The 18,286-nt window shown below is 47.2% G+C and overlaps 1 protein-coding gene across 4 annotated transcripts in view; it reads left to right on the forward strand.

Annotated features, from left to right (window-relative positions):
- The window catches only part of OSBPL3 (oxysterol binding protein like 3), a 160,574-nt gene that overhangs the window by 80,759 nt on the left and 61,529 nt on the right, over window positions 1-18,286 (forward strand). For all 4 annotated transcript variants that reach the window (XM_084858548.1, XM_084858549.1, XM_084858547.1 and 1 more), the window contains 4 exons: window positions 14,512-14,628; window positions 14,802-14,855; window positions 15,049-15,162; window positions 17,912-18,085. In XM_084858548.1, the coding sequence (XP_084714674.1) occupies window positions 14,512-14,628; window positions 14,802-14,855; window positions 15,049-15,162; window positions 17,912-18,085 (459 nt within the window). The remainder of the gene's footprint in view (window positions 1-14,511; window positions 14,629-14,801; window positions 14,856-15,048; window positions 15,163-17,911; window positions 18,086-18,286) is intronic.

The raw sequence follows: 18,286 nt of genomic DNA on the forward strand, positions 1-18,286 counted from the left end.
GGACTTACTCCCAGGGAAGTGGATATAGGATTGACGCTTCAGTGACAACATTTTCATCCCATCTGGTATCCCCTTTAAGTCTGACTATTTATTGCTATGAATTTTGGAAGAAAGAAAAGGCACTTGTTTATGGGGGGAACTCACATTCTCTACCCCCCCCCCCCAATTTCTATTTAGGTGATGCTTTAGCAAGGGAGTATGTTAGCAAACTCTGTTTGCTCTCCCCTTTAATAAAATCCCTGTTTAGTCAAATCTGAACAGATAAAAGATAAACCAATCTGATTCAACCGTGCTGAAAAAGTTAATGCTAGAAAAGTCATTTCTGGATGAGATCCAGTGGGGTAGCTTGCAAATAAATAAGTAGTGGATCACCTCCTCTTGCATGGTATGATGCCCTTATCTAAATCCACAGCTTGTGTTCTGGGTACAATTCACTTCTGATCACCCTCATCTGTAATTAGAATAGGTCTAGAAAAGGATCCCAAAGAACCATCTGGAGCAGGAGTGGGCAACTTGTGGCCCTCCAGATGTTCTGGCCTACAACTTCCATCAGCCCTTTCCAGCATAGCCAATAATGAAGGATTTTGAGAGTTGCAGGCTGAAACATCAGGAGGGCCACAAGTTGCCCACGGCTGATCTGGAGTGTCAAACACTTCCTATACTGTGAAAGGTTTAACATTATACCTCTTTAACTATAGAAATAACACTATTACTCAGTACAAATACACTATGTAATACAAATACATTCTCTCATTCTCACGCTCTCAGTAAAGGAAGTAAGGGGAGAGCAAGGCTGACATGCAGGATATTCCTCTAGTCTTGCTGTTTAGTAACAGCAGGTGGATTCTTACATTCATTGTGGGATTAAGTGAGTTCTATAGGGCACTCAGCTGAGCTCAAAATCTAAAGAAGCAGTTTGTAATACATTATATTGGCTCATTTTAATGGAAAATTCCTTCTAAATAGAGAAGCATTTTTATCCCAACAACAAACAAACAATTTAGCATAACTGTGCTCTTTTTCATGGATTCTGTTGTTGCTCAGCTAATCACAGGTTTCATACACCAGTCTTAGTCTAGATGCTATAGTTATATTAGAGATACAATGTTTCAGTTTGTTGATTCTTCTCCACTGCATGGTGTTACTGCTTTTGAATAGGCACGTGGGTTCAAATGGTAACTGAGCACCATATTAGAATGGTGAAAGCAAAGAGGAGACTAGTTTTGTGGCTTTTGTCTGATAAAAGGATAGATACACCTGCACTATATTATACATGCCTTTAGATAACTATTCTCTTTTGCCTCTGTGATGACTGATAATGTTGGCTCCATGTGACAGTCATGATACCTTCTTCTGCAGAGAGTTGGTAATGTGCCACCTCATTCCCACTTTAATTAGGCGTTATCAGTTTTAATTCAAAGTCTCCTTGGTAGGAAATGTGATGAAATGTGAACCTTCAGCATTCACAACAGCTCTTTAAGTCAGGGGTGGGCAGACTTCAGGCTTAAGGGATCTTTGTTGTTGTTCAGTCGTTCAGTCGTGTCCGACTCTTCGTGACCCCATGGACCATAGCACGCCTGGCCTTCCTGTCCTGCGCTCTCTCCCGGAGTGTGCTCAAGTTCATATTCATTGCATCCGTGATGCTATCTAGCCATCTCATCCTCTGCCGTCCCCTTCTCCTTTTGCCTTCAGTCTTTCCCAGCATCAGGGTCTTTTCCAGGGAGTTTTCTCTTCGCATTAGGTGGCCAAAATATTGGAGCTTCAGCTTCATTATCTGTCCTTCCAATGAGCAGTCAGGGTTGATTTCCTTTAGGATGGACTGATTTGACCTCCTTGCAGTCCAGGGGACTCATAAGAGTCTTCTCCAGCACCTACTTTGTATAATTTAGAAGTCCAACAAGCAGAGTCAGGTGCAAAACAGTGGCTCATCCAGGTGGACATATGCTAAGAATGAAGGAACAGGGTGCCTCAGAGCACATGCTCAGCCCAGGAATTTGAGATCAGTACCAGAATCAAGTTCACAAATCCATTCAAGCAAAATTCACTCCTCGTTTCCCCCAGGTGTTATTTTTCAGCGATCTAATTTGGGTGGGGGGAGATTCCCCGAATCCACCTAGGATTCCAATGACACAATAGTGCCCTCTTGCCAGGTATTTATGATGGAGACTATCCTAGTCACAGCTGGTGTGTTTTGTTTGTAATTTGTTGTTCAGAGCCTGGTCTTCTAGTCTAGGTAACTTAGGTAACAAGGCTTACCTAAGGATTGGAAGCTAACATTCTCCCCCAAATTGAAAGATTAGAAATTAGACTATGGGGTATAATAGTTTCAGCCTTCCACGTTACTGAAAATGTTGTAGGTGTTTTTTCCTAGCTTTTTAATGTGACTTTTATTACAAACTCAATATGAGTAGGAAGGATTTTCCTTCACAAGTCTCATGCCATAAATGAATATACTAAAAGCATCTTCCTGACCCTTATTCTGACATCATTAGCCTGACTGCATGACAATGAAGCTAACCTATTATTACAACTTCCTACCTAATGTAGTTCTGTCTCTGAAGTTAGGCAAGTTGAGATCTGGCCAGTACCTGGATAGGACACTGCCTGGAAACCATATGTACATCTCTCTGAGCAACTCAAAAGAAAAGCAGGCGATACAGATGTCAAATGCAATGTGAAATGCAAGGAATAGCAATTGGGTGGGGGAGGGAATGAACAGAACAGCCTCCCCCAATCCGGTGTGCCCAGATGTTTTGGACTACAATCCCCATCATCCCTGCCCATTTGGTCATGTTGGCTGGGACTTATGGTAGTTGTAGTCCAAAACATCTGGAGAGCACCAAGCTGGGGAAGGTTGGAAGACAGTGATCACAAGCATAGATGCAAGGGTGTGACAAGATGACTTGCTACTTTTTTGTTATTGTTATCCCACTTGCAGATTGCAAAATGGAGGGAGACATTTTGGAAGATGGGGGGAATTTCACAGGGGAGCATTTCACAGGGGGGCAGTGACTTACCCCATAGCAGCAGTTACTCCTATGGACACCTGCAAGCTGGCAACTGCCATTTTCTCCTCAGAATGCTCTTTTGAACAGTACAGTGCGATGACTTAGTGTTACTCACATGGGTCTTATAGGGTGGAGGGTGGAATGGTGACTGCCAGCCACTCTGTCACTCCAGAACCAGTGGAAGTAAAAGGTGGTTTTGCCCCCCCCCCCTCGATGGGCCAAAGGTTTGAACATTTGGCCCAACTCTATTATAGGGCTTTCTAGAGGGAGAGAAGCCCTTTAATGGAGTTTAGTCAATACATAGAATACTGGAATGTGAGGTCCCATCTTCAGTAAAAAACAAAACAAAAGAACACCTGTCTTCTTTCTGAGTTATATAGCAAAAACTAAAATGGCCTATTTTTAGAGATTAAAATCCTTTTTTTGTAATAATTAAATTGCCAATTCTGTCACAGTAAAGGAGCATAGGTGAAGAGTGCACACTCATTTATGCATGCACCCCCATACACACACACTCACACTCACAAACACTTCTTTTGCTTACCCACACACATTTGGTCCTGGGATGAAAATGTTTCCCTTGGTCCTTCAATCCACTATAGTAAACCCCCTTCAGAAAGGCCCATCTGTCATGGAATCCTTGCTTATGGCTGATGTGATCCACAAAAGGAGAGGGGACCTGATCAGGCCTGCAGGCCTGAGATACCCTGATGTGCATGTAGTCTGAAGAAAACAGTTGTGTGATATTTCATTTCGTCAACTCCTTCACAAACCTAAATTACAATTTTTAAAAGGAAGGGACAGGTGGCTGAGGAGAATTATCTTTGGCCTTGCCGTTTCCAAATCATTCTCGATTATGACTTGTCAAAGCTGGTATCCCTGAGCCAGTGTGGTGTAGTGGCAAGAGTGTTGGACTAGGAGCTGGAAGATCCGGGTTCTAGTCCCCACTCGGCCATGGAAGCTCACTGGGTGACTTTGGGCCAGTCACACACTCTCAGCCCAACCCACCTCACAGGGTTGTTGTTGTGAGGATAAAATGGAGAGGAGGAGGATAATGTAAGCCGCCTTGGGTTCCTTGCAAGAGGAAAAAAGGCGGGGTATAAATGCAATAAATAAATAAATAAATAAATAAATACAATTTCTTCATATCTCCTGTCATTTCCAAAATTATTGAAACAAATATGTCCTTGCATCTAGATGGAAATGTTTGTTTGGCAGAAGATTAAGGGCACAATCTATACACATTTAGACAGAGAAAAGCCCTACAACTCCCAGCATTACCCAGCCAGCATGGCTGGCTGGGGAATGCTGGGGGTTGTAGGCCTTTTCTCTGTTTAAACATGCATCGGATTGCACCCTAATTGGTTCTGGAAAGAAGAGGAGTGTGCTCTTTGTGCCACAGGAGTGCATTATAAGGATGCAATCTCCTGTGAGTGTTGTACATATAACTGAGCCTTATGCAATCTTCACTAGAAGCTGACCCACCCCCATGGTCCAATTGTTTAATAATCCATTCCCCTATGTAGCACTTTTAGACCATTACAGAAGATTATTTTGAATTAACATTTTTGTTACTACTTTTTAAAATTAGTGATAAGTGATATTCCATTGTCATTTCCACTTTCCTGGTCCCAAGCAATGTATTTGTGGGTGAAAGGTAGGGGGGAATGAAGAGACGACACAATAGATTTGGAATAAAACTGGACCACATTTATTGTCATATTACAATCTGCGAAGGAAGCACCAGTGGGCACATCGCAAAACAAGCCAATCCCGACAGGTACTGAGTGAGACTTTCGTTGTCTGGGACGTGGCATCTACCGTCGCCACCCCACAGATCTGCCCAATTCTGGGCTGGGAGACCTTCCTCTGTCACCCCCCACTCAAGCCATGGAACTCGAGTGGGTGAGGAGGGTCGGTCTCAGAGGTAAGCCGTATCTCCCGACTCGGGCCACAAAACCCTGAGCCAAAAGCCTCGGGCCTTACCAGTCACCTGAAACAGTGCCTACAAATGCTCACCTGCCCCCAGCGGAGTGCCCGCCTAGAACTGTCACAGGAGGGTGACAAGCCTCTGCTTAGTCGCCCTCCCCCCCACCACGCAGTAAAAACTCCAGGATGCCCCTTCGCAGATCCGCCAAAAAGAAATAATTGCCTAGGTCAGTGAGATGAACACTGTCTTCCCTATAGAGCTCCCTCTGGGTATGAGAAATGTCGGGGTGGACGATAGCCCGATCACCATGTTCGGTTAGATAATTCCCGATTTCCCTGTTCACCTATGCCCCATCCATAGCGCAAGGATCCAAACCATCCTTCCATGCCACTCTCGGCAGCAGGTTGGACTAAATGATAGCAATTCCGGGCCAGCAACACCGGATCAGCCCTAAATCCTCCCAGGCTTGAAGAATCAGGGCCTTGCCCTTCAGCAGGCCTAAATCATTCCCCCCTAGGTGTAGAACCAGAACCTACAGAGGAACCTTCACCAGCCCTTGCTGGAGTAACATGGGCAGGAGGTGCTCCCAACGCATGCCACATCTGCCGAACCACTGAATGGTGGCATACCAGCTGAGCCCCAGCTGGGATCCTCAGCTTGAGGAGGCCCTCCGAACAGCCCAGAAAACCATGCTGTGCCCACAGATGAGCACCTGCACCGGTTCACTCACACTCCGGGCATCTAAAAGAACAAGAGACCCGCATGTGAACACTAGCGCCCTCACACCATTAGAGTCCTGGCAGCGGCCTTACGTAGGCCTGATACACCTTGGAGCTCCACCTGCCGACGGATTGCACTTTGTCTGTTGTGAACCCCAAAGACGCGGCCATGGAAGTGGCCCCGATCTGGAACAAATGTGTATCAAAACAAAGCACACCCAAACCCAACACCTTCAAGGCCCGCTGTGTGACTACCCAGAATTGATATTTGGTCAGGTGAGAGGAGTCGCTATGGCAGAACAAGGGGCCGGGGAGACTCCCCCGGACCTTGAGAAGAGCCCCCAAGGTGGTGACTGGGCAAAGGTCCTGCACTGGGGCTGGGAACAGCGACACCCTAACCCCCCTCCTGGCCTGGTCAGTCTTGGACTTCCTAAGCTGAATAAAGACCACCTGCTTAGAAAATTGCACATCACTAAACTGCAAAGCCCATCCAGACAGATCGCCCTTAGCCAACACCACCAATTCGGAAATCCTAAATGCTCCAAAGAATGCTGTAAGCGCCGTGGCATGGGACAAAGTGGCCTTGTGCGGTGAGTTACAAACAGAGGGCCACTGTCCCCGCAAACCCAGCAATATGTCTGGCGACAGAGGGTGTCTGGAGTCGGGGGGTGCCAGGGGCCCCTTGGATCATCCTTGGAGCACCCGCCTGACCCAGAAGTCAGCTGTGTTGTCTGCCACACCCTTCATCTTAGACCAGAAGGCCAGCACAGCAAGCCTGCTTCCAATGGTCTGGGCAGAGAGACCCCTCCTATAGGCATTGACACAAAACTGGAGTAAGTGATCAACCAGGATAGGCCATGGCTGCAGCAGATGTGATGCCACCCTGAAGGTGAAGAACTCCCTACCTGCTCTGGCGTAAGAAGCTCTTGTGCTAGGGGCTAAGGACTGCTGGATAGCCTGTTCTGCCTCTTCCAGCCAACCTCCCATAGACCGGCTGGCATGGTGTCCAGCAGTTCCCGTGCCCAAGGCTCCAGTTCTCGGAAATGCTGCACCTGGTTACGCGACGGTGCTTCAGCCATGGCATTGTCCAGGCCCAGAATGTGTCATGTGCAGAATAGAATGCTAAACCGTAGGCACTGCAGTGTGAATGCCTGGACCAAGGCCATGACTCTATTGTTGTGAGATGACAGAGAATTAATGACCTGGTGGCCTGATTATCGCACCAAAAATGCAAGATGGAATTAGAGAGCTGAGCTGCCCACAGATGTGCGGCAACATACAGTATATTGGGAAGAGTTCCAAAAAGGTAAGGTCCTTGCCCACTCCCCTGGCTAACCAATCCACTGGCCACCGTTCAGAGCACCAGAGATCCCGAAACACAACACCAAAACCTAGGGCCAGAGATGCATCGGAGTGTATCTGCAGCTCCGCTTCCAGTAATAACTCATGCCTCCAGAAGGAAATGCCATTAAAAGTGTCGAGGAAATGCAGCCAAACCAATAGATCGTCCTTCATGGCAGATGATACCTGAATCCGGTGGTGTGGCAAACACAGGCCCCACATAGCATTACAAAAGCATCTAAGAAAGGCCCTGCCAGGCGCTATTACCTGACAGGCAAAATTAAGGTGTCCAACTACTTCCTGCAGTGCAAGCAGCGTGACCTTTTTAGAACGTAACATACACAGGATCCTTGCTTTTAGGGCCTGGAGTTTGTCGGCCGGGAGCCTACAAAGCTGCTGTACCAAGTCCAATTAAATGCCCAAAAAATTCATGGTGGGGGAAGGCCCCTCAGTCTTTTCCTTCGCCAAAGGAACGCCCAGCTCATCGGCTAGGGTGGAAAACTCCCGTATCAGCTGTGCACACTGGGAGGGGCCGCGTGGGCCCGCAAATGGGAAATTGTCCAGGTAATGTACGACACTATGAGACCCAACTCTGACAATCAGGGCCCATTCCAAGAAAGAACTGAACTTCTCGAACATAGCACAGGACACCGAACATCCCATGGGTAGGGCCCTGTCGACATAAAATTGGCCTAGAACACAGAATCCCAAAAGGTCGAAGTCATTGGGGCAGATAGGCAGCAGGCGAAATGCAGATTTAATACTGCGTTTCCCCATGAGGGCCCTGGGGCCCAAAGCCTTTACCGTGGAAACTGCTGTGTCAAAGGACATGTAGTGAACTGAGCACAGCAGCTCAGGGGTAGCGTCGTTCACTGATCCCCCCCTGGGGAAAGGCAGGTTGTGGATCAGCCTGTATTCACCCGCTGCCTTCTTTGGTACTATGCCCAAAGGAGAGACCCTGTGGTCAGGGAAGGGGGGAAGTCAAACGGGCCAATGACCCTCCCCGTTGCGACCTCCTTGTCAGTCTTTTCCTTGACTAAATGTTCAAAACCAGCAATAGATTTCTGATTCTGGGAAATTTGGGCCTGGCCCTGGCCCTGGAACGGAATCCTAAAACCCTGGGGAAATCCTTCCTCCAAATAACGGGCATCATCCTGGGGTGAGTACCGCCTCAAGAGGCACCCCAATGGCCCCAACTTAATTGGAGTGGGCCCCTTTTGGCGGAGGTTGTGGGCCACAGCCAGACTTTCTGCCACCCAGCCATTTCCGATTTGGGCCCCGAGGACCTTTGGCCTTTGGGCAGCCAATGAAGGTATGTTGACCCCCCAAAATAGAGCACGCTTAACTAAATCTGCACGGGTTTTTGGAGAAGACATCCCTGGAGCTGAACTCCCAACTGAGTGCGCAGTATTGAACCCCCTGCCCCGCCCCAGCCTTAGGAGGTGGGGTAGGCGTCTGCTTTGCTATAATGTGTCCGCTGTCAGACCGATCTCCAAAGCCTGGCCTGGCTGGTGTCATAAACTGGAGCCATAGGTCCTGGTCCTTGGCATCCCAGCGCAATGTAGGATCAGAGGAGGCCCACATGCTGAAAGATTCATCATAGGCCAGCAAGCACTGCCCTCGTATTTGGTGTCCCTGCCCTGTATATAATGTCTAAATACTTAGTGAGGACCCAACCTCACTCCGGGTGCTTCTGCTGTATGGCACCCATGTAAATTAAGAAACCGGGCGGCCAATTGGCCCAAGTGCAGAACACCTTCCTATGCCTGACCCTCTTCTGATCCTGGTCACCAGATTTCTCCCTGTCCTTCGTTTCCAACTCGTGGAATGACAGGGAAAAGATGTCCACAAATTCTCCTTTAAAAATTTTTTCCTTCGTGGCCAGTAATAGGTGATAACCCAGGAGTGTAAATGTTCCCCCAGTCGGGATTGCCCCTTTATCAACATGGGTGTAGGGATTGCAATCACTTGCCCCGAGCTCAGCAGAGCCTTCGCATACGGGGCTGCGCCACCCTGTGGCACAAGCGGCTATGGTGGGTGAGGCCTGTTGAGGAGCCACCACATTGCGAGATGCAGAAGCCAGAGGGGCTGTGGGTGTTTCCACCACCTCCACCCACCCGCGGGGTCTGGAACAGGACCCAGGGCACCGGGAGGTTGGGCTGCCCCCGGTATGCAAGCCACTTGTGCCACCCCAGACAATGCAGCGTAGCTTTGGGCTGAGTGTGTGGGTTCGAGGCCTGAACCATAGGGTGGTACATCCAGTGGCGGAAATCCTGGAATACCACCCATGGGGTTGTGGAATGACCAGCCTATCCCCGACATAAAGGGGAACCACCCACATGGAGGAAACGGGGTCCATTTGGTTGGCAGTGCCGCCCCCCCAGATACCAAAACCTTACCTGGGCTAGAATCGGAATTGCATCAAGAGTCTGGCTTCATTCATGGACTGCTGGAGCTGGCAGTGGGAGGGGGCTGCTCCGCGATTGAACACCTGGTAATTGAGGCCATTGTGGAAAATTCCTCCCACTCTCTGCTGGGGCAGCAAGGCAAGGAGCCGCCGACCGCCGCAGTCCGTGGCCGAATGGGCCACTCAGGGGCACCGGAAGAAGTCCCCCTCCTCCTGTTTGGGCGGCAAGGCCATGCCGCTGCCAGCTGCCACAATCCGCGGCCCTGAGGGCAGGTTCCAGGCATGGGAAAATTCCCCCTTCCTCAGAACAAGCGGCGAGGGCCCACCGCAAGTGGCCACCGCAATCCACGGCCCTAGGGGCAGGTCCGGGGTGCAGGAAACTCCCCCTTCCCTTAGTCGGGTGGCGGGGGCCAATGGCAGTCAGCTGCTGCAACCGGAGGCTCTAGGGGCAGGTCCCGGGGCGTGGAAAACTCCCCCTCCCCCTGATCAAGCGGCAAGAGCTCGGCGGAGTCAGCTGCCAAAATCCGCGACCTAAAGGGGCTGCAAAGAGGCACAGGGGAGAACCCCTTGCCAGAAACATGGAGGGGAAAACCACTGCTACTGCTGCTACTGAGGAATGATGGAGCTTCCTCCACGCCTCACCGCCACCAAGCCCCACATTTTCATATTCACACCATGTTATAGGTTTTGTAATCCCAAATGTAGGGGTGTACGGATTCCCCATCGTCTGTTTCGGTAGGGAATCCGTGGTTGGGGGGGAGGTGATCCGTTCCTTCCCCCCCGGAATCCTCTGGAGCGGCTCCACTCCACAAGGATTCCGGGGGTGGGGAAACCGGCTTGGGGGCCACTTACCTTCCCTCCTGCCAGCCAGAGCCGTTCGCCTCCTCCCTGTCCCTGCCGATTGCTATGTCTTTTCCTTTTTTTAAAAAAAAGGCGATTGGGAGGATGTGCCTTTAGTTGTTGTTGTTGTTCAGTCGTTCAGTCGTGTCCGACTCTTCGTGACCCCATGGACCATAGCACGCCAGGCCTTCCTGTCCTCCGCTCTCTCCCAGACTTAGATGCAAATAGAGTCATGAATCTTGTGTCTAAGTCTATTTGTCCACAGGCTTATACGCAAGATTCATGGCTCTATTTTGCACATAAGTCTATGGGCACATCCTCCCAATCGCTTTTTTTTTTTTTTTTTAAGAAAAGACATGGCAATCGGCAGGGACAGGGAGGAGGCGAACGGCTCTGGCTGGCAAGAAGCAGCCGAGTGCCGTTCTGCCTCCAGTCCTCCTGGAGCGGAGGTAAGTGGTCCCGATCCGCTGTGGATTCCTGAGGCCGGATTCCAAAGAATCTGGCCTCATTTGAATCCGCAGCGGATTTCTCTGACTTCCCTACCTAGATGTGACATCCCTAAATGTCGTTCTTGTGCAGGACCACTTCATTTGAGGCAACACTGCACCTTAGACTTTGGTGTTAACATTTCTGTTCCTAAGAAATATAGGTAGCAAATGTTCACAAAATTGAAAAGGATCTTCTGAGGACAAAATACCAAATACTCATACTGTAGGAGTGGATAAGATTACAAGTGATAGTTTATTATGAAAGTCTTACAATATCATGAGAATATATAATGGTCATCGTTGTATTATTGAAAACAGTAACATTTTGTTGGGTAAAGATGTAGTAGATATGACAATAGCATTGCAGATTTTAGTAAGGTTGCTTAAATTTTGGAACAATATTCTGAGCAGAATTCTGTGATCAACTATATTTTGGCAGGAGTCCTAATTTACTATATTTTGATATTTTGCTCCCAAACACTTTTCACAACGGCCTTAAGACTGTTGGAACCAGTGTAGTGGTCTGTCTGGCCATAGACTTCATCTACCTAGGGGTCCAAGCCCCATGCTAGAAGACTTCTAGTTTACTTTTTTGTCAAAATGTTTATAAGAGTTGGGTCATGGGGTGAGTTTCTGCCAGATTGTTGTGGACTTGTTCCATTCCTTACAGAGCCTTGTATGGTATTTGTCAGATTCTGGGGAGTGTTAAGGGTTTGAGCTGACTGGCTGGAAGGTAGGCATGGTATGGGTAAGGATCACAACTACTGGCTTTCACAAGCATTAAAAAAATATCTCAAGGGGCCTGCTGTGGCAGTAATTGATGTACTTCATGAAACGATGACCTGGTTTGCACATAATGACTAAATGACTAATAGTTACAGCCACACAGTGTGCTTGCCACTTCCACTTTGGATCCTGTTTATCAACTCAAAATGCCCTGTTCCTGGGTTTGATGTGATGCCTATACCTGGAACTGTGGGTTGTTGAGGGACAAAACAACCTAGAGACCTGGTTCGCATGTAATAACAACCCTGAGTATGGGTTGTTGAATTGTGGCTTGTCCTTGAATTATGGGTTGTCGTTATGTGTGAACCCTGTACTATGATTTAACTATAGGTTTTAACCATGAACAGCCCAGAGCTCACGACCCAACAACGAGCTGGGTTCTTTTCCTGGGTTGTTCATGGTTAAGAACCCACAGTTAAACCACAGTGCAGGGTTAGCATATAACAACAATCCATGATTCAGCGACAACACACGATTCAATTACAACTCATACTCTAGGTTGTCATTATGTGTGAATAGTGTTTTAACCCAAGAACAAACCATGGGTTCAAACTCTGGGTTGTTTACCCATGTGTATTGCCCCTGCAGTAGGCTTCGAACTCTTAATTTAGAGGTGCCAAGACAGTGATAAATCAGATCCAGGTTTACTTCAAGGAGATACTTTATTGAGTACGATCAGCACACAGGCGTACCCAATGGTTGGATCAGACAGCTTTTATGAACCCAGAGCCATGGGGTAAAATGGGTTTTATACCATACATATTAGCAGTGAGGCAGCATGACAGCAGCAAGCGTTAATTAGTGTTCATTCCCAGCACAGACTAGCAGTGCTTGGTCAGAAGGAAACTTTCCAAGCACAGACACCTGCAGCTCAGCATAAATATAGCTTCATTTCCCAGGCACATATTGATAAGACACTCTAACTCGTTAGTATGGAATGTGCTGAGGCTGCTATTGACCTTTGACTCATCTCACATGCTCAGAGGCCCACTAGCAAGGGAAATGCACTAATAATGAACCTAAGCAAAGCATTATGGATCTCTAGGCCCCTCTAACGCTACAGGTAACTTGGTTACAGGCCTGGAGCCAATCCACCATCAACAACCCAGAGTTCCAAGCTTCGATGTTGTAGGGATGGGGGAGAATTTCTCCCCGAAACTTCGGGGGGCCAAGCGCCAACACATTCGGTCCTCCGAAGGTTGTTCGGGGAGAAATTCTCCACCCCCGCCCCCCCCCCCCGGGATGGGACTTACCTTTCACGAATGTCCCTCCCGGCGGCGGGTCCTGGCGGCGGTTCGGCAGGTCTTCATCAGGGGCGGGGGCGGCAGCCGGTCTTTCGACTGGCTGCCGCCGCCGCCATTACAAGAAAAGTAAAAAAAAACAACACGCCCCTGTGATAGGCTACGTAACGATTAACGTAGCCTATCACGGCTAGATTTGCAAAGTCAGCTGTGATAGGCTACGTTAATTGTCACGTAGCCTATCACGGGTGACTTAAAAAAAAAAGCACGTACGGCTAATGACAGCCCCCATAGGGAGCCGCCATTCGCGTTTCTTATTTGGTCCCTGTAGTCTACGTAAAGATTTACGTAGACTACGGCGAAAATAAGGGCAACGCAAATAGCGTTGCCCTTATTTTCACCGTAGTCTACGTAAATCTTTACGTAGACTACAGGGACCAAATACGGAACGCGAATGCCAGCTCCCTATGGGGGCCGCCATTTGCGAACGCGCTTTTTTTTCTTTTCTTTTCAAAGTCACCCGTGATAGGCTACGTGACGATTAACGTAGCCTATCACGGCTGACTTTGCAGATCTAGCCTTGATAGGCTACATAAATCGTTACGTAGCCTATCACGGGGCTTCTTTTTTTTTTTTTTACTTTTTAAGTTCGCAGCCGGGGAGACGGGGCGCTTCTCCCCGGCCTGAATTTCGGCCAGGCGAGGCGGGAAGCCTCCCCCCCCCAGCCTGAACTTCGGGGGGAGAAGTGAAGCGCCTCCCCCCCACCGCGAAGCAAGCTGCGAGACCAGGTAAGTGACTTTCGTACATCCCTAGGATGTTGCAACGAACAACCCAGGTATGGGATGTTTTGTAAGCAGGAAGCAAAGTAGCAGTGGCTAGTGGTCGCAAGACAGTCTACTTTCTCATTCCCAATTAACCATAGGTTAATTAATCCATGAATCGACGTTACATGCGAACCAGGTCATGGACTGCATTCAGATGCTTCTCGTTATGGGAACAAGAACTTCATGCTCCCACATCCCCTCTCCTCCACTGGTGTGACTGTGTGGAGGAGATTCAACTTTTTTGGTTCTGTTTTTGACTAACTGCAGTTTAGCATCATGTCTGAATCCAGACAAACTTTAGTTTGTCTTAACTATGGTTTACTAAACAAGCCAATCTCAAACCTTGGTTTATCAAGCTGACTTGTTTTCAATAAAAAATAATGTTAACAATAAGCTTAATTATGGATGTAACACTAAACTGTGGTTAATTGAAAACAGAAGTGAATACTTCTCAACTATGACTCTTATTGGTGCCGGAAGAGGAGAAAGGAAGGGGAGTGTGTAATCCTGAGGCTCACCTAGACTCATTCCTCTAATGGTAAAACCATAGTTTGCCATTATGTCCAAACACATTTCATTTTTTGGAGTTGTTTCAATCTGAGAGTCAGACCAATTTTCTCTAACTTTTATTTAAGTACTTTGCTTTGAACACACTCTTTTCAATTCTACAATGAGTTCATTTATATGTGCTCTTCTGTCTTCTTCCCATGATAACAGCCTGACTCAACCCAGTTAGACTAAATAGATCCATTGAAGCCAGGAGCCTGGTGGGGCTGTCATCACTACATCCAAGTACTTCACGTCACCTGGGTTGGGAATTGGCCCTGTTGTTAATATGTTTGTTTTTTAAAAATGTTCCTTGTGGATCCATTCTCTCACTTCACAAAGGAAAACCTATCACACATTTTGGACCTTGTTTCCGAACAGGACAGCTGGGAAATTGTAGAAGGGTTACGGGGAGCCATGAATTATACGCAGGAACCACCGAAACAGGACGGCTACCTGCTGAAGAAGAGGAAATGGCCTCTGAAAGGTTGGCACAAGGTGAGGAATAAACATTTGTTACCAACATTTGTTGCCATTAACATTTAAGTCACTCAGCCTGGTGTCCTTGTTAAAAGGATGTGGGAGAGAATATTGCAGCCCTTAAAAAAAACAAAAAACATGTTGCAGCATTTTGTGCTGTCTTACGTAAAAGAGTTGCCTTTGTATTACAGAGATGCTTCTTTCTGGACAAAGGAATTCTGAAGTATGCAAAAAGTCCGGCTGATGTAAGTACCTCAAACGCATATTGTGCAAATGTTGTACAGATTAATGTGATGACAAGTTACGTTTTGATGACAGAAATAAGTTATTGTTTCCAAGCCAGACATCAATAGGCACAAAGAGGAAATTCTGGAAACTGGCATCTTCTGGTGTCTTCTCCCTGAACTGAAATAATTAGTTTTAAATGTCTCTTGGCAGATAGAGAGAGGGAAGCTGCATGGGTGTATAGACGTTGGGCTTTCAGTGATGTCTGTGAAGAAATCGACAAAATGTATAGATTTGGATACAGAAGAACACATTTATCATTTAAAGGTAATCCTATTTAAGTAATTATGGAGTGTATTTGTTAAGCTGCAAAATCATTCATTTCACCTAAGCAGCTCTCTCTATATGCTCAGAATCCTGTTGACTTTACAATATATGCCTGATTTAGTAATTTTGCTTAAAATGCAATTTTACCTTCTATTTTATTGGCTCTTTCTGTTCTGCATTGATCTTCTTGTTTAACAAAGGACATTGCAATCAGATATGACTTGTATTCATTAAAAGAAAATTTGAAGTTAATTATTTATATTGTTGAGATTCTTTTTGATGGAGTGAAACAAATAAAATAAAAAGTTTAAAATAAAATAAATCTTACTCTAAATTTGGACTCAAGGTGTCAGATTTGGTTATAAATGTAATAATTTGAGTTCTCTTGCATGGGGATACAATTTGGGAGAAAATAGATGAGCATAGCTTAACTACTTAGCACTGAACTACTTTAAATGGAGTTCCACGCTTACCAGGAAGCTGCCATTGTGGCAAACATGGGTCCTGTGGTGGGAAAGGAAGGGAGCTGGCAGGAGCTTGTGCAGCAGTGCCTCTCTGCAGCCTGATAGAGCTGAGCCAATCGAAAGGCTGATTGGCTCAGTTGGGGTGTGGCGGTGAGGAGACAAGCTAAATGGGAGCAGTGGCGGGCAGTTCCCTCTCTGGTCCACCTGGCTCAATAGGGTGGGGCCTCATGTGTTGGCCGTAGCCATTGCTGGCTTCCCCACCCACCCACACCTGCTCATAGTTGATCTTGCAGTGGAGAGAAGTCAGACACCAGTTAATGGGGCTGGGAAGGAATTTTACCTGCCTTCTAATTGGCAGGAAAGGGGGTCTGGGTTTTTGCTATCCTTGTCACAAGATTCATCTATGTGTAAATAAGTTGAACTATCTGTTTGTGTGCTGTCTTGGTGGAATTGTATCATTTACATCACAACTTTGTGGGGCGTGATAGGCATTGGGCTGGATCAATTTGGGAGGGAGAGTGGGATTGAGCTCCCCACTTCCCTGTGGTGGGACCCCCTTAAGGGATCTGGGTGGGTGTGGCACCAAGACCAGGCCAGCACGGTGGCTGCAACTGTGCCACATCCAGGGTGGAGGGGAAGGGTTCACATTAGTGGTCTGCGCCATGGTGGGCTTCTGGCCCCTCCACCCACCACCAACGTTCCTGGCAGGCAGGTCAGGAAGGAAAATTGGAGAGCAGGCGGGCTGCCCGATGGACGTGCCCCATGTCTCCGCCAATCCTATTAAAAAGATTAATAAAGTTGTGACCAATTTAATAACGCATTTAAGTTGGTGTCTCTGATTTGTTCCTTTCATCTGCTGCATGGACACAGTGTGCCACACAAAGTTCAGTGTACGTAAAGCAAGGATTGAACTGTGTCATCGATTTGTTGTCAATTGACTAATGATTCTTAATACACATTTTTGTGTGCAGTATAATTTTGCACCATTGTCTCCTGCTATAGTTGAAAAGATATGTGTGTAGTAAAATGTAGTGTAATACAGCACAGTGCATCAGAAAATCGGAGCTATGGAAGATCTGTGTTTAATCTTCAGAGCAATGATAGTACAGTGAACTAGAAACCCTTTGGCCTCTCAGTAGACTGTGTGTAGGTAAGATAAATCAAACATCCACTACTAGTACTGCTGTTCCGTCATGGTTTTCAAAAGACTGGTTTCTAAGACACAATCAAAGTTTGACTTTAAGTGCTCAATACAACCCTTGGTGAGGTTTTACTTTGACTGAATGTGCTCACTACTAGGGTTTGTGAGGTTTTCTTTTAAGCCTTCTGATCCAAGTAGCTCTTCAGGTTAAAGAAACTATGTGGATGGCTGATAATGGGCTTTCCTCAGGGATTAATTTGATCTGATCGCTGTGTATAGTACGAACGGACACCTTTGGGAGGTCCAAATACCTGGTGGGCAGAAACAGAGACAAACACAGGCCCGGGCTATCCAGGCACAGCAGACTCTGGCCACTCCTTCCGCACAGACTCTTTTAAGCCTTCTGATCAGAGTAGCTCTTCAGGTTAAAATGTAAGCTACTCCTTTAGCTCTAGCTTTTCCTTTAATGAACCGTGTCTTAGGACTGTGGTTGTCATGTCGGTCTTGGGCTCAAGATGAAGCCAGAGAGTGAGAATGATGTAGTGCCTCAGGGGCTGCATCTGAGAAAAGATGGAGCTGGGGATCCGAGTCTCCAAATAAGAACTCCAGGCCAGTGTCAATTAGACTTCTGCTTCTGTATAACAGAACTCAAAAAGTGATGCAAATGGAGTTGCTGGGAATTAGAGTGTTGACCCTGCCACTACTCTGTCCTTGCTTTGCTGGCCTGATTGCCTACTTGGAACCTTCTGAAAACCCTTCTACAAGGCAGGGAGCAGACTGTGGTCTCTGAGTTGCTCCCTGCTCTCCATGCCTTATATCTAGCCTGTCTCTTTCCCCTTGTGCTGCAGTTTAGCCCTAATTTTCCACCACTCACAGTTGTATGCCCTGTCTTACTGCCTTCCCTTGGGCCCACATCACCTGTCACCTATGCTGAAAAGCAGAAACAAGTTGCCAAGGCATCCCTAGGTCCATGTCCTTCCATCCCCTGCAGCAAAACCTCTGTCCTCTGGGTTAGGGCTATAAAGGAACACTTGGGTAGATGTATTCCTTTATTAAGCCTTAAGACCTTGTAGCCCATTTGTGTCAAGTACCAGTAATTTGGAAGAATATAACTACCTTTTTTATAAGCTCCATTTTCTTGTAGGCAAAAACTCAGGAAGTCTTTGATGAATGGGTAGCGAAGCTGCGCCATCATAGAATGTATCGTCAAAATGAAATTTCCATGTTTCCACATGATATCAGCAACCATTTCTTCCCAGCATCGTCATCTGTTACAGAATCCATCACTGGCCTTTTGGAATCCACAGCAAGCAGAAAGGTAGAAACTATATGGATGACTGATGATGGGCTTTCCTCGGGGATTAATTTGATCTGATCGCTGTGTATAGTACAAAAAGGCAACTTTGGGAGGTCTGGGGGCCATTTTACTCCCCCGCAGCCCCCCCTCTTGCAAAAACAAAATGGCTACTGGAACTACTATGGAATGCCAAGAAAGTTAAAACTGGCTCATTTGCAAGCT

Source organism: Heloderma suspectum, chromosome 5, assembly GCF_057233095.1.
Source record: "Heloderma suspectum isolate Gila_16-S chromosome 5, 16-S_ref, whole genome shotgun sequence".
Classification (NCBI taxonomy): Eukaryota; Metazoa; Chordata; class Lepidosauria; order Squamata; family Helodermatidae; genus Heloderma; species Heloderma suspectum.